This window comes from Podarcis tiliguerta, assembly GCF_965153285.1.
Source record: "Podarcis tiliguerta genome assembly, chromosome: 5".
Classification (NCBI taxonomy): Eukaryota; Metazoa; Chordata; class Lepidosauria; order Squamata; family Lacertidae; genus Podarcis; species Podarcis tiliguerta.
Genome location: NC_139538.1, coordinates 49,284,999 through 49,302,309, shown reverse-complemented (window position 1 = coordinate 49,302,309; position 17,311 = coordinate 49,284,999). Strand labels below are relative to the sequence as shown.

Sequence of the window (17,311 nt, the reverse complement as noted above, 5' to 3'; positions counted from 1 at the left end):
TACTCTAACTCTCTTTATAACCTGGAGCAGTGATCACTCCACAGTGGGTTCCTAGCTATGTGTAAGCCAAAGTAGGAGAAGGCATTCTATATATTTCCATCAATTTGGGAGTGTAGTATCATATCCATTTTTAGCAATGTGAGCTTTTATTAGCAGTAAAGGCATTAGAAATTACGAGTCCTTATCAGAGGTTTCAGTTCTGACAGACTGACTTTTCCTGAGTAACAGAAGGCAATCCAAATTTCTTTTGCCATTTGTGAACACAAATTATGTGAGCACCCCCACCCGACTTCTAGGGATGCTAGGGTGACCGCTTAAGCATCTCCCCCAAGAAAAAGAGAACCGTATCACACAGAAATAGGCTGAAAGGGGTCATAGCTTTTCATAAATTTGCGCACATTAATTTATATGTACAGTTTAACATTTATAAATAATTACTATCATTTAAATAGAAAGGGAGTACATCTCACTCTAGTGTGCAAGACTGTGCCAAAGTGCCCTGTGTGCCTGCTCAGTGTGAATACAGCCTCTTTATTTGTTACTTGATTTATATTCCAGCCTTCCTCCTGAAGGAGCCAAGGATTGCCCAATTATTAATGAATAATCAGATTATTTTGTTTCCATGTGATGACCTGAGATGCATTTGTCTTATGATATACCCAGTACTACTTTGTTCTATATGGTTTGGTTTGTCAAACCATACTGCATTTTGGAAGGGTTTGCTAATTGTGATATCATGACCATAACAGTCTTGTTTTCCTTATTCATTTAATGCAGTATTGGGATATTTCCCACATACGGTACATGGACTTTAATAAAACCTTATGTACTTGGATTGCTTTTTGGGAAGGGGTTTGCATGGTTTGTTTTTCTGGATAATTAAGCAGAGTATTTTGGGAAACAGGAAAATCTGTGTAAAATCGTTTAAACCTTTGACCATTACTAATTTTTCATTATGCAATGTTGGCAAACTGAGCATTTAAAACTGATTTGGGATCCTGTTAACAACAACAACGACAACAACCCATCTGGCTGGGTTTCCCCAGCCACTCTGGGCAGCTCACAGCATATAACTAAAACATCAAACATTCAAAACTTCCCGATATGGGGCTGCCTTCAGATGTCTTCTAAAGGTCAGATAGTTGTTTATTTTCTTGACATCAGTAGGGAGGGTGTTCTACAGGGAGGGTGCCACTACTGAGAAGGCCATCTTCCTAGTTCCCTATAACCTCACTTCTCACAGTGAGGGAATAAGCAGAAGACCCTCAGAGGAGGATCTCAGTGTCTGGGCTGAACGATGGGGGAGGAGACGCTCCTTCAAGTATACTGGCCCAAGGCCATTTAGGGCTTTAAATGTCAACACCAACACTTTGAATTGTGCCCAGGAACACACTGGGAGCCAATGAAGATCCTTTAGGACCGGCGTTATATGGTCCCGGCAGCCACTCCCAGACACCAGTTTAGCTGCCGTATTCTGGATTAGTTGTAGTTTCCAGGTCACCTTCAAAAGTAGCCCCACACAGAGCATATTGCAGTAGTCCAAGTGTGAGATAACCAGAGCATGCACCACTCTGGCGAGACAGTCTGCAGGCAGGTAGGGTCATCCGGCGTACCAGGTGGAGCTGGTAGATAGCTGTCCTGGACACAGAATTGACCTGCACCTCCATGGACAGCTGTGAGTCCAAAATGACTCCCAGGCTCTGCACCTGGTCCTTCAGGGTCACAGTTACCCCATTCAGGACCAGGGAGTCCCCCACACCTGTCTGCCCCCCATCCCCCCAAAACAGTACCTCTGTCTTGTCAGGATTCAGCTGAAAGGCCACCAACATGGGATAAAGCATCCCCTGCCACTCTTTGGAAACCATTTGGATCCATTAAGTGGCAGGGGCAGACCACCTGAATCAGTCCCACCTCCCTGCAGGGTCGCGGAGGGTCCAGTTGCACCAGGAGGTGATCCGACCATGGCACTTCTTTTGTGTCACTTCTACTTAATGTAAGATCACTCATGTCCATAGAGGTCAACACCAGGTTTATTCGATTGTGAGGGAAACTGTCTGGTCTTCCTTGTTACCCCAAAATATTTTATCCCTCAGTGTTACTCCACAACATGGGTGTATAATGATGAGTTATATCAGAATCAGAAGGAAAGCTGTGGTTGGAATTACTCCATTGTACATGCTGATTTTGAATTGTATTTGAATAATAATACATATAGGCTTATTAAAAACAAATTATTTATTGCTTACAATATGGCCATGAAATAGTGATTAAGGTTGCATAAGTTGTTCAGATGCAGAGTATTCTGTAGCAGATTGGTTAGTATGCAGACTCCCTTTATAAAACGGTGATGGTATATGCTAATCTGTGGGGAAATATGTTGCCCAATATGTCAAGCATAATGGGGTATGCTGTATATACTTGGTTGTTTTTTGTGTATATTCTTTAAGCCAACAAGACCAGCCTTATTCCAGAGCATCTTGTAACTGGAGATGACAGTGTCATCATTGTAAAGTAGCTTTGAGTTACAAAGAAATACTGTGAAGGAGGCTACTGAAGTCATCCTGCTGAGAGCCTCATAGAGATGATCTCTTGAAACGAGAAGCACTAGTGCATTAGCTCATTTGTGAAGCTAAGCTCCCAGCTCATAAGAAAACATGACAAGGTTCATCTAGTCCAGCATTCTCATTTCAGACATGGCAAGCCAGATGCCTCCATCTTTCAACAAGATATAGCAATTTGTATTACCTACTGAGAGGATATAGAGTGTAGTGAGGGGAATAGTGTTAGGTGACAAGCAGGAAACAATGACTTGTCCTTAGCTGTCAGCTCGTTCCTCTTTCAAATCAGGAGAGTAATTGTAGCTACTTCCTCACTGGATTGCAGAGTTGTTAATATAAATGTGCTGACAGATGTTAAGAACTCAATACTTTGGTAGGATAACTTTGGTAAAACAGGGGGAGGGTAAAATATGGAATTCTGCAAAAGGGACGACTAGTATTTGACATGGATAGATTGTGGAGCCTTGGATTTGAATTTCTGGATAGGGCATAGACTAACTGGTTCTCTGCTTCACTCTGATTCTGTAAAGTGGTGAGAGTTCACATTAAAAATAATTTTAATGAGTGAATGAGATATTGATAATGAAATAGTTTGTATATTAAAAGTTCTACACAGTATGAATAGTAGCTAACTGGGTGATCCCTGAAGAACTGAATTGTTAAAAATCCACTGAATTAATTAGCAATGGGCCTACTTTCTGATATGCTGGAAATTGGTTTTGCAAACAGCAAGGCTGAGTTTTCTGTGGCCTTATCTTCACCAAAATTAAGATTGGGGTGGGGGAGAACTGACAGTTGCAGTTTGAATTTGTAATGATTTCTGCTTTTATAAACTAATCTTATAATATAATATGTAATAATATAACATGAATCCCCCACTGCTATAGATAGGCACTGGGATTTACAGGTGACTCCAAGCCTCTGCTTGCACCACGGCTGAGTGGTGCCTCCAAAGCCATATCTCTTTCCTGTGTGGGCTGCCGCTGGCATCGCAGTACATCCCTCATAATATTCTGTTCCACCAGCCACTCATGAACAAATGCACTTTTCAACTCCTTGATGTTCTATTGATTGTTGTTCTTGTTTGATTGGTTGTTGTTGCTGTTTTTCCTCTACAGTGTGCGGGTGCGACTTAGCTCAAGGTGGCTTTTTCATTAAGAATGGAGATTACCTTTGTACTGTGGATTACCAGCGGATGTACGGGACCCGATGCAATGGCTGTGGGGAGTTTGTGGAAGGAGAAGTTGTAACTGCTCTTGGGAAGACCTATCATCCGAACTGCTTTGCCTGCACTGTATGCAAGTAAGTCATCTGATGTTAGATAAACCACTTCAGGACTGCAGACAGTACCAATGCAAAGTGAGAGATGCATATTAAAAATTACATACATGATAAAACATTATATAAATGGTAAATAGTGGGGGGAGGGGTAACCTTCTCCCTAATACTATTTTCCTGCTGAAAATACTCTCTTTGTCCTCACCACTATTTGCCCCTGAAGCTGAGTGAAACAGAACCAAATTATTATTATTATTATTATTATTATACAATAACAATAACAGCAACAATATCATCATTCTATTCCTGGGTTGGAAGTCAATTATAATTCATGAAAGCTATTTTCCAGTTACTATACTGTGAAGGGTTAAGTGTGAATGTAATTCTGAGTACATTGGAGCTTGGAAACTGAGCGAGAATCATTCCTGGTTAGTACTTGATTGGAAGGCTGCCTGGGAATACTTGGTGCTGTAAGCTTTTCCTTCTTATGTGAAAGGTTGTAGTTCAGTGCTGTTCCCAGGGGGCCTACACTACTCTGTGACTGTTGAGAAGATTAGAAATTGCTCAAACTATGGGGCTGGTTGAGCACATCAGTTGCTGAGCATGAGCCATCTGATCAGCACTTAGAATCATAGAGTTGGAAGGACCCTAAGGATCATCTAGTCCAACTACCTGCAATGCAGGAATATGCAGCTATCCCTTATGGGGATTGAACCTGCAACCTTGGCATTATCAGCACCATGCTCTAACCAACTATGCTATCTTAACTAATTTAAAAGAAGCTGGATGTCCAGAATGCAAAAGACTGCTACGTGGTTGATTTTTGCATGAGCATAGAAAGTCCATTGGCCATATTTCCCAAATGAAAACCTTCATGTATGCTAGACTTTTAAAAGAACAACCTCTTCATGCTGTTCCTGTGATATCTTTTTTTTGAAGCGAAACTATCAGGCAGTCTCATCTAACATCTGCTTCTCTTCCAGTGGAGGTGCATTTAGTCTTTTGGATTTTCTCCAAGTGCCTGGCTTTGCCAGTGTTGCATTTTGAACATTTTTGGCCCACATTCCTGCGAGATATTGATTTGCACCAAAGGCGGCGGCTGAAGAGAGATGAGAAAGAGACTGAAAGAATGAAACTCCACAGATAACCTTGAATTAAAATCCTTCTGTTCTTTCGTTCTCCAGACGTCCTTTCCCACCAGGAGACCGGGTTACCTTTAATGGAAGAGACTGTCTCTGTCAAATGTGTGCTCAGCCTATGTCATCCAGCCCAAAAGAACTCTCCAGTTCCAGCAGTAAGTACTCTGTAATCTTTTCCTAAACTACAAAATTGAACTCTTGGATAGCCTGCTCTCTATTTTGTACCATTTGTTCTGTATAACCTGAGCAGTGCTGATTTGTTTCTGGGGCTGCTCAGTTCTGCATTCTGGAAATCTGAGCACTACATTTTTAACCATGCATGGAGAAGGTATTTTGTGAATTAGTCTCTTGAACTGATCCCATGGCATGTCTTTTCTCTCAAAATGCACTCTAGTCCCTAGTGCTTTTGATAGTAGATGCCCCAGAGAATATACAATCTAGTTTTGCCCTGTTGATGTAAGTGCTGCGATTCCCATTAAAAGAAAAAAGTGAAAGTGAATTTGCAATGTTTCAAGTAATTGCTACGTATAAAAAGAATTTTAGAAAACTGAAAATTACCTGAAGTCTAGAGAGTGGTAACATAACATTTGATCTCACAGTTCCCTTATTGTGATGGAAAATTTGTATCTAATATAATATTTAAAAACTGATTTGCTGTACACCATGTGTTTCCCCTTCCCTTTCCCCAAAGCCATGACCTCTCGTAACGCTCAGCTTTTGGAGTACATCAACTAGACACTCTCTACAAGTGTTTTATAATAATTACTTGTATCTCCTGATATTTTGGTCATGTTAATACTTGGACTGATTGGAAAAAGAGTAAAACGTTACAGGAAAGGATTAGCTCTTTTCTGTTTTCTAAGTACAAACATTTCAGCCATCCTGAATTGCCTCCTGAGGTTTTTAAAATCTCTCAGTACTGCTGGCAGTTACTGGCAGTGATGACTGATCACTCGTTTCTCACCTCTTGGTAGCTACTGTGGGGCATTTTCAAGGTCTGAATGAAATTTCAGATTTTTACAGTTGCGAAATTGGCAAATAATAACCCTATTGTAGTGTTATACGCAGTGGATACATGAGTTGTGGCTAGTTGGTTTGCTAGTTTAGGAATGCCAAAAGATCCTCAAAATCAGATTCTAAATTTTTAAATAAGAACTTCACAATTTCAGCTGTTGCACCTTTTTTTAATGTCATCTTAGGAATTAAATTGTAAATAATTGTTGACAGTAGTTTGTAAAGAAGAAACAATTTTGTGATGATTATGTTAAGAGATATAGTGGCAAAGTAAACCAGCAGTCCCATCATCCAAAGACGTATGTGAGTACATTTGTTGAGAGAGAGAGAGAGATTATACTATACAGGTAAAAATTCTGGTGGTCATCTGTTGTCATTGTTGAAGGGAAGTATAAGATAATGTTAATGCCAAGTTTTGCTAAGAACACCAGATGCTAATTCTGCTGGAAAATGAAGTTGAATAGAGTTTAAAAAGCAAACTTCAGAAAAATGGTAGCTGGCAAACATTTGTCTTCCACGTCTCTTCTCTCATGTGATGGTTTCTACTCTCCTGCTCTGACAGGTGAATTTTAATTAGTGCAAAATATTCCAGATCTTCCGCTTCATTCCAAAGCTGCAAGCCTCATCAATCTTCCCTCTCCTTTTGAAGTCATGTTTTGTAATGTAGCCCTGTTCAGAAGTAAATCTCTTTTATAGGATGTGTCTCTGTTACTTGGTTACTTGCTGTTAAGTAGATTAGCAAGAAAGCTTATTTGAGATAGGTAGAGAAAGAAAGATGATAAAATTTTTCAATTGCCTTAGTTGTAGATTTTAGATAAAAGAGGATTATTGTATCTTCCAGTGAAATTTCTGTTGTATGTTTATGGTGATAATATTGGGTGTTTGTCTTTCCTTTTTAAAAGTATAGGTAGTTGAATATTTTAGCTGTGATGAAAGAGAAAGTGTATATTTTCATACAAGGGCTATGTGTGTTAAATCTCTCAATAAACACAACTCTATCATTCAGAACTCAGTGATATAATAAGATTGAAGGTAAAATAAATGCACCCCCATTAGTTTCTAATTCATTAATTTCAAATTCAGAGGAATGGATGAAAAAAAGGAGCAAGTGAGCTATTGAATGGAAATCCTTTCCTTCCATCGGTTTATGACAGGAAGGATTCAATACTGAAACTGACAAGAGACAATGCATTGAATCTTGGGAGTACAGTACTCTGAAAGTGACAACTTTTGAAAACTGTCCAGTATGGAACATAGAAACATTGGCTCAAAAGCCTTCAAAAGGTCTCTGAGGCGCTGCAAATTGGTACACCTAAGGAACATTCTGCAGAGAGGGGGGATCTTGGAGTGCCCTGGGAGCGACAAAACAGGAGCAGTTTTCAGGTGCTCACAACTATGCAATTAATGATTGCATAGAGAGCAAGGACACTGGAGGAAACATCTTTATGTACATAGGGTCGTCTCTTGAGTGGGAACCTTGAATGTGCAGGACTTAGGCTGGAGATGACACAATGGCAGGGGAGAGCCCCCAACACCTATCTGGATGGGGCACCGATGCTACAATTCCCTCATTGGAGCCTTAGTGGAACCTCTGCTGTCCTGCAACACCACAACACTGAAAGGGTGAGCGGACTTGTCACCCTTTCGTTGATTGCTTCTAAAATGAAGATCCTTTGTTCAGTTTGCCTCAAAGATAGCAGGTCTGCTGTCCACGGAGAGCAGTCCGGAACCTGAAATTTTAATGCCATTTAGACAGAAAATGCCAAGGTTATAGGTAACGGATTACAGTAACTGCAGAGTTACTTCATTGTGAAGCCAGAGCCAAGGGAATTGTAATAGTTTGGAACTATGATCTCTACTCGTCAGATATAATAACATGTTATTTACATAATAGCTTATAGAAAAAAATAAACATTTCCATCCAGGAGCTCACTCTTTTTCAAATCACTTTAGCTCTTGATGTTCTCTCCCTCTCCCCCCCCCCCGTCACACAGACACACACACACACACACGTATGACCAAGTCAAAGGAAAATGTGAGTTCAGAATTTGCTATATTGAAAGATAACTGAAATGGTTAAAAATCCATAGAGGCATATACTGAATGAAAATGAGGAGGAGGAAAGGAATTTGGGAAAGAGTACTGCTCAGGAATTTAGGTGTACACAGGTTCAATTCACTGCTCCATCCCCTCAATCTTATGAGATCTATTATAAGCATGAAGACTATTCTAATTTTATGAAGTTAAGTTTGTTGAGAATGTATAAATGCTATACAATGGGTTCTGAAATACAATCAAGCTGTTTGTCACGTAGTAAATGCAGAATACTTGTCTGCAGAGACTTTTTGACACTTCTTCTTTGGAATTCCTCTAACACATACATGCTTCTGTAGAAATGGCATGTTTTTTCACGATTTCTTTGTTCCTGTTGACTGTGAAAAGACCTTGATAATGAGGATGCTGCATTGTTTCTGTCCATGAGCATGAGAACTCTGTCTTTATGTCTTTGTTTATGGAGAGAGAAGAGATCCAGCCACCACTGAACATTCTGAGTCCAAAGCTTAGTCATCTTGGTTACTGTCCCAGTTTGCACACTAATTGAAATGGAAACCAGTCTTTGTAGTGAAAGCAAAAACCAAACAAGCAAAACAGAGCTCTATTGTCTGTTCCAAGGATCAGCTCCAAAATATTACTTTAACCTGGTAACAATTTATGACTGGAATGATGCCTCTTCTTTGCCTGAAATGAAGAGTGAAAATCTTTAATACTCTGGCTGTCCTCCCAACTCCCTGATCTTTTATCAGGCCTCTTTCTGTTTTATAACTCCTATTCTGACAACACTTCCAGACCACAACAATAGCCTCTCCCTGTGTCCATATTCTCTTTGTGAACAGAGATCCCCAAACATGGAACATCAAAATTATGCTACTAGGGTGCCCTCTAGATGTTGTTGGACTCCAACTCCCATCAACCCCAACCAGCATGGCCAAGGATCATGGTTGTAGTCCAATATCTTCTGGTGCGCAGCATTTTGACTACCCCTGAACTAGGGTCTTTATTGTTCAGTCATATTGTCATGGTTTTCCACTGTTTAGAATGAAAGATTTCCTAAATCTACTAAAGATTTGAAATAGAATAGCATTTGAAAAGGAGCTGCTTTGGAAGCAAATTGGATCTTCTTGTACACTGAGAGGGATCAAAATATCATGGATCTAAGAGGTTTCTACGTGTTACAAGTGGGAAGATTAGTAGAGAGAAAGCTATCTCTTCTCCACCCCCCCCCCATTAGCACACTTGCTTAAAATGCATATTAAATTTACTTACAGAGTGCATTTGTTGTTATTGCCTAACACCTTGAATTTTCTTTAAAGATCTAGGATTTGATTGCTCAGTACATTTATAAAATTGCACAATTGGCTCAGGGGTAAGTTAACAGCTCAGAATCAGGCAATAGGCCCAGTTTTATCACTCGATATGTACTCACAATTTTCCATCTTCTTGAAGACTGAGATTTGTTGATAGCATCCTTTGAAATCAGCTCTTTATATTTGTAGTTTGAAACAATTGCATCAATTACTATTAGATCTCCTGGGAACGAACGCAACCCTAATTGTGGTTCTACAGGTTTAATTTTGCCAGTCATGACATATCCAGGCTCCATCTCATTCTCTTTTTTTGCCTGCCAGCCATATATAAATTATTTCTCTGCTCTCACACACACCCTTAAAAAACTGTGTGTGAGAGACAGAAGAACCTATATCTCCCTCAGATTTATAATACTTAAGACTGCCCTGCCTTGTCCTTGTAATGCTCTTGTGTTCTCTCCACATTAAGTGTTTATGTGCCAAAAAGGTATACTATTAAATATCTGCCAGAGAGAAACAGGTTCACCTATTGTACATTAAGTGAACAAGGCATTCATAAGATGATAGGGAGCCACTGGTAAATTGCCCTGTTCAAGGCCTGGATAAAACAGACCTTGAAATCCTGCTGCGTGTTTTTTGTCCCTGAAAGGATTAATCAAGTCCCCAGTGAGATATATCTCATACTCTTGGAGACTAAACATCAGTGGATTATTGTTCTCTATATACACAACAATGAATTTTTTCTCAGAGGAGAAGTAAAAAAGATATCTTAAATTTCAGTAAATGGCACTGTGTTAATGGCAACCTACATTCCTCCCTCCCACACACCATGCTGCTGTGCTGTATATTTATATGGGTAAAGAGGTCCATGGGAACAACATTATAAGAGTGTAAGAACATAAGAAGGGCCTGCTGGATCAGGCTGACAACTCATTTAGTCTAGCATTCTGTTCTCAACCAGAAGCCTGTGGGAAAACCACAAGCAGGACCTGAGCAACAATAGTACTCTCCACTCTGCTGTTTCCAGCAACTGGTATTCAGAAGCAGAGGAGGTAGAAGGCTGCCATATCACTGTGCTTTAGTGAGAATATAATGGAATATGGTTTGCAAGTTTGGAGTGTAGCCTGCCTAATGCTTTACATGATTTATTCAAAATGAATGAATTTTCAGATGAGTATACCACGCTATAAGCTGTAGTTTGTATACAGAAAAACTCATGAAGATCACCCATTGTATCTTGCTATGTTGTGAATTTTTTGTATGTTATTGGTGATTTTCTGGGCTGGTTTTGCATAGTAATAACAGTGTACATGATTTATGGTAACTGTAGTAAGATCTCTCCCCACTCCCGATGTTTGTGTGTGTTGTTTTGCTGTGTTATACCAGGTTTTGCTGTGTGCAGCCCAATCACAGGCACTCACTAGGGTTTAAATTTTGCCTCCATATGCTATATATCTGTTGATACTAAGGAAATATTGTGGTACTGAAAATAAATAGATTTCTTGTTGCTGTGTCATAGTAGCCATTGCATAATCCACACTATTTCTCAGTGCAAATGTATGGTTTCCAGGTTTCTCAGGTTCCTGTGTTACGATTCTGCACAGAGAAACTTTAAATCTTTTTATTTCAACTGGGGGTGTGTAAGTTTGCATGTATGTGTATTAGTGTCAATGTAAGTTGAAAGAACAGAGTTTAAACAAAGTGTCACTGTGTTGTAAACTGTAAGAACATAGCTTAGAAAGCCTGCAGTGAAAGTGATTATATAGGGCATGACATTTGTGTATGGTGAACGTCAGTTATGATATGTCAAAATAGATTTATTTTATAAAAAGCATTTTATTGCAGGCATTGGCAAAATACAGACCAGTCAGATTAGATCCCCAAGCAATATTATCCCCTTTTTCTGACTCTGCCCTCAGCTGCTTTTTGAAATGATATGAGATATATATCTCTAGTCTCAAATATGCCTGTTCTAATCCTCCACATCACATCCTAATATATTAAATGGCATGTAGAAACAAACGGTAAATATAAATCCAAGTTGTTTTCACACAAAAAAGCCATCCCTGCAATGGATCACTTTTAGATATGTCTCCTGCAGCACTGTCTTCTGTCAAAAACTTCTGTTGTGAGGTATTCATATTCCTATACTGCTGCATGAAGGCCAAAGGTAGCAGATTATCCTCTCTGTCCCATGTTTCTTAAAGTGTTGCATTCTGATGGGCCTCGGCAACAGTTCACTGGGAATTCTGGGAGTTTTTTGAGGGGTGTTGATAGAGATGACTTTTGTGCTCTCAGACTATAATATAGCCCCAAACTGCACATTTGTACAGTTAGTCAGGGGTGGCTGAAGACGTTTTGGCGCCTGAGGCGAAAAGGCTCCTGTAGAATCCCCACCCCCACATGCCCAGCGACAAGGATTTGCAAAGGCTCAGAAAGGTGAATCCCTTGGAAAGCCTCACCACTCCTCCAGGCTGGGGTGGGAAAGCTTTGGAAAGCGCTTCTCCTTAAGGAGAAATGTCTTACGAAGCTCCCTTCCCATCCAACAGGGAGGCTTTGTGCGGGTTTCTTAAGAAGCAGCCAGTGCAAAGGCTTGCCACCCTTCTGGGCTGGGCTGGGGGAGCTTTGGGAACCACGTCTCCCTTGTCAAACCTCCCTGCCCACTCAGTGGCAAAGCTCAGCCGCAGAACACCTCCCTTCTTGCAGTCTCAGTGGGAGGAGGAAGCGTTCTACAAGGCGTTGCAGCACATCTTCTCCATCCCAAAGATGGGAAAGAGGAGCGGCAATGCACCATGCTGGAACGCTCCCTGCTCTCACAGACTGGGTGAGTGTTCTTGCGGTGGTGAAGCAGGGTGTGTGTATGTGTGTGTGTGTGTGTGTGTGTGCGCGTGCGCACGCTGTGACTGGCGCTTCATCCGCCTTATCAGTGAGCCAGCTCTTCAGTTAGTACAAGGGCATGTATATTGATTGCCTAGAACTCCACTAGATGGGACTGTGCCCTACCTACTTCTTGTCTTACTGTATACTATCCTTCACTGTTCAGTTAGTTGCTCTGTATAAGTACAGTGGCACAATGACTGTCCAGGAGCATGATACCTGCAGTTGAATTCCTCCGATTGATGTGGGTTTGAATATGCTAACATAAAACTAGACCTTTAAGAGCTGCTGTGCGTTTGGCCGAAAAAACTGTCTGTTTTGAGTTATAAGCAGTCGTTGTATGAAGTACTGATAAGGGAGTAAAGCAAACTATTAATAACAATGCTTGTCAAAAGGTGTTTCAGAGAATCGTACAGTAATGATGAAGAAAAATAAAGGGTGATGATAATAATAATAGCGGACAATCTCATCCTTATGCTCCTCCCCTAGCATGGTGATGCAGAAGCTGCGGTCCTCCTGGTGATGGTGGGCTGTAGCTCTAGTAGTCTCTCGCCAGCATAGCTAATGGTACAAACCGTAATCCATCAACAATTGGAGGACCACAGTTATCCCAGCCTTGCCTTAAAATGTGCAGCCATGAAGCTGTGTTCTGGAATTGTCAAGCTGTGCACCAGGTACTATGATAAGTCTCACCAGCTGTAGAACATGCACCCTAAAACATGCTCCATAATCCACTGGAGCATGCATGGTTTCTGTGGCATATGCTCAGGAGATAAGTTGATGTGCAAAATGGTCTCTGGAAATAGAAAACTTGAAAACCTCTGATGTAGCCAGTAATGCCCAGACTACCATCTATTTCTGTTTTTAAGCTTGATAATACTGTTCAAGCAAGTAACTATACACTAGACACACACACAAATGATTTTTTGCAGCAGTGGGGGGGGGGGGGATAATTCTGTTTATACTGCCATATAATTGGATCCCCCCCCCACACACAAATGTAAACTATTTGAAAGACACAAATCAAGATATTTTTCACAATTCAAAAAATAAGCTTTTACTTTGGACGTCAAGTAAAACTTGCTTCTGATCGTTACTCTCTTAGAAGATGAAGCTCATTTCCCTGAGGAAATTGGGTCCCTTTGTTGTATGCATGCCACTTTTGATGGCAAGGCTCTTCTGTAGCTGCTGGCAAGGATTTGTTTTGCTCTTAGCAAAAGTAAAATAAATTGGCTTTGAAGCATTTTCTTTGACAGATTTATTTCTTGATGCTACTTGGCTGATGGGCTCTGCATTATTGTGCATTTCATAATATGGGGTCTCATCTATAGCTCTCTTTATCAAAACAAGGTACAGATAAATGGAATTGTGGGATTCTTTTTTCCACATTTGTACATGATAGATCATTGGATGGGTCCATTATAGTGGCTAAGTTTGGCGGAGGAAGATGATTATATTTTAAGGAATGTATAAACTGCTTAATCAATGTATCAATCAATTTTTAAACAATTAAAAATACCTATAAATATACAGTCAGCAAACCCTGAGGCACCCCAAGGGAACAGAGCACCTATGCAAGTGATGCAGATAGGAAGAAGCAATCTCTTCACCGTCCATAGTCTGAATACATTTGCTTCTTGGAACAACACAGAGCAGCTTCATGTCAGGCCCCTTTTCATATTTCTTGATGGCCAGTTCAAATTCCTGGCTGTTGGGCATCAAATAGGAGATATTTTGGACATTCTAAAGTCACCCTGGAGCACTTTCATTTTTAACCAAAATATATGCAACTCAGGGCTTGTGCTTACTATGAGTCAATAGCATTTGGGGACACCTGACCTGTACTGTCTGAATATAAAGACTGTCATCCAGGATCAGACTGATGGTCCTTCGAACTTGATATTCTGTCTACTGATCTGGCCAGTGAAACATCTCTGGAAAGCTCACAAGTAAGACACAATGGCAGTGTTCATTTCACTGGTTAGATCAGTGTTTCTTCTAGTTCAGTATCCTGTCCAGCAGCTAGATGCTATAAGGAAATTATAATTTAAGAGTTGCAGTATAACAAGCTAGTCCAACATTCAGTGACACCACTTCATTGATTTGGAGAGTATTTTTGCATGCTTTTGGAGCTATGCAAAACATGTACAGGGAATAATTAATTAATAAAAATCGTGGCTTTTGGAAGTCTAATTGGCTTTTTGTGGGTTTGTGAAACTTGTAGCCAGGGTAAAAATTCTTCTCACATGACAACACATGATATTTCATTACAATATAAGGGCAAGAGGTTCCAGTAGCCACATTGGCACAATGGCTTTCTGGCCATTTACACTCAAAAGGTTCCATGAATAGTTTGAACCCCACAGATCAGGTTTTTTTTTTTATACTAATTGAACTAGTCCTTTTCCACAGTGTCTCGACTGGTTTCCCTTTCATTGTTCATTGACTGCTGCTTCACATCAGTTGGTGTGTGTTGATATAAGGATGTCGAAAGCAAATAGTGAAGCTGAGATACTGAAGCATCAAAATGGATCTTTGTTTTTTCTTTTATTTCTTGTCCTAATGGCAAAGCCAATTGCAATATTTTTAAAAGTTTATTTTTCACAGTGGAACCAGATTTTTAGTGTTTTGCACTAAAAAGTTGGTTATTTGAATGAATCACAATCATCTGTGAATTTTTAACACACTTATTTATTTATTGAATTGACTTTCTGTGTCAATTTTCAATGCAGAAAATCTTCTTGTAGCTTTTTGGCTCCAACATTTATGACCACAATTTTGCAATACCTTATGAAAATATACTCTAGGGTGTAACATAAAGGAAGGTAGATACATTCATACTTCCTGATGCAACTTTTATTCCCTTAGCTTTTTTCTTGCTTCAGATAATTTCAGAAAATCAGGACAAGGTTGCCTTTACTCCCAAATTCTGAAGTAGGGTCTAGGCCTAATAGCCCGTTACTTTTTTTACCAGCCTGAAATATCTGTTGAAATTCTTTCTTTTTGTATACTTTTTCTATACCTATACCCAAGAGAAGCAGAGAATGAAGCTCTGATTTCCTTAAAAGAAAACAACTCGATCTTTTATACCCTCACCCCTTACATATTCTACCTACTAGCTTTTCATGACAACATTTAGAGAGTTGCTGCCATCTAGAGGGTAGAAATGTAAAGGACAATGAGAGGAATGAGATGAAAAGGATTGTCAGCTCCAACTCCTTGAAAGGGGGAAATGTTTGATCCTGGATGCTAATTAGAGTAGCTGTATGCAAAAATAAAATTAATCATATTCTTGCATTTTGGTGAAGCTGGAAGAAAATTGTCAGTTGTTTTCTTTCAAAGACAGAGCTATATTTGCCTGGATCTAAACTTAAAAATAATATATGCAACATGTGGCCTGGTCTGCCAGCCAGATGTTTTAGAATTTTTGTTTTACATAGAATTTATGTACTCGAGTACATAAAGTATATTATATTGCTTCATAGAGATGGTAGCTGGTCTAATCTTGGAGTGGCTGGCTGGGGGAAACGCAGGTCAACTGATCTATGCATATTGTTTTATTTGCAGATTGTGCAGGCTGTGGAAGAGATATCAAGAATGGACAAGCATTACTAGCACTGGATAAGCAGTGGCATCTGGGATGCTTCAAATGCAAGGCCTGTGCAAAAGTCCTGACTGGAGAATACATCAGCAAGTAAGCAGCCCCCCATTTATCTTTGTTTCATTAAATTCACAGTGGTTTGACCCGTTTTTTGAATAAGTGACATTACCAAAGATATATTACGACAGGATCTCTTAGTGTTCCTACTGGTGAGCACTCAGCTAGAAGTCCTGCTCTTGATCCACTGGTAATACCCACAGTAGAACCGGCCCCTTTGCCCAGCAGGATTCATTCTTACCAGAGGACCATAATGTGAACTAGGCAGCGATACAGTGGTATTGCCTCCCTTCTCCTTAGACGTCTGCAAGTGCATAAGAAATTGCAATAGATTTTGGTAACAGATCACTGCGCATCTCTGTCTTATGAAGTGGAGGAATGTACAATCTAATCTGCTTCCACTATATTCCACCTCCCTCCATATCACATAGAGAATCAATGTGTGTCCACTCATCTTCCCAGATAGAGTAAGCCATCATTCCATCAAGTATCACTTCTCAAATTGCAGCAATTGCTGATTCTTCAGAGGCAAGAGAGAAATATTGCACAATATACAAGGCGCTAACTGAACAGCCAGATTAAAATAATAGGTGTCATAAATGCATCCATCTGTGTTTGAAATACATGAGGTTCTTGATTCCAGGCAGATCTTTGCTGAATGTTGTTGCTTGAATGGCCAGATAAAACTTTTCTAATATAAACTGCACTGTCCATTATTTCTTATCTGACTTGTGTAATTGACAGCTCTACCTGCATAACTTACACCTCTGTTCCACACCATGACGCTTGTATGGTGCTAAAAAAAAAAGAGAGAGGAAGATTTTTCTGTCACTGAGGATACCAAAGGAAACAAAGCGGTGCTGAAAATAAACATAAAAATAGAACTGTTTGATCAGGGCATCTGCATCACTTCCTTGGCTTACGTGACACTTGATGTCAGATCAGTTCTCTAAACTGTCAGACATACTCTCATTTATCCTAAGTATTCCTAGCAGTAGTGGATGGCATGGTGGGGCAGCCATGCTCATACAACAACCACAACAACATATTATTTGTACAACAACAACATCGTATTATTTGTACCCTGCCCATCTGACTGCATTGCTCCAGCCACTCTGGGTGGCTTCCAACAGAATATAAAAGAACACATAATAAATCAGACATTAAAAGCTTCCTGATTCAGGTGTCTATGGAAGATTGTATAATTGTTTATCTCTTTGACATCTGATGGGATGTCTACAGGGAGATGCTACTATTGAGAAGGCCCTGTGCTTGTTTCTCTGTAACTTCACTTCCTGCAATGAGGGAACTGCTGGACAGCCCTCGGAGCTGGACCGCAGTTTCTGGGGGTGGAGACACTCCTTCAGGTATACAAGGCCGAAGCCATTATACTTGCACAGACAAATTTTTTGATTGTTGAGT

The 17,311-nt window shown here is 40.1% G+C and overlaps 1 protein-coding gene across 24 annotated transcripts in view; it reads left to right on the top strand.

The window, feature by feature from the left end:
• ABLIM1 (actin binding LIM protein 1) overlaps positions 1-17,311 on the top strand; it is a 207,197-nt gene that overhangs the window by 110,079 nt on the left and 79,807 nt on the right. For all 24 annotated transcript variants that reach the window (XM_083441117.1, XM_083441111.1, XM_083441115.1 and 21 more), the window contains 3 exons: positions 3,677-3,860; positions 5,021-5,130; positions 15,799-15,925. In XM_083441117.1, coding sequence (XP_083297243.1) covers positions 3,754-3,860; positions 5,021-5,130; positions 15,799-15,925 — 344 coding nt within the window. In that variant the 5' untranslated portion in view covers positions 3,677-3,753. The remainder of the gene's footprint in view (positions 1-3,676; positions 3,861-5,020; positions 5,131-15,798; positions 15,926-17,311) is intronic.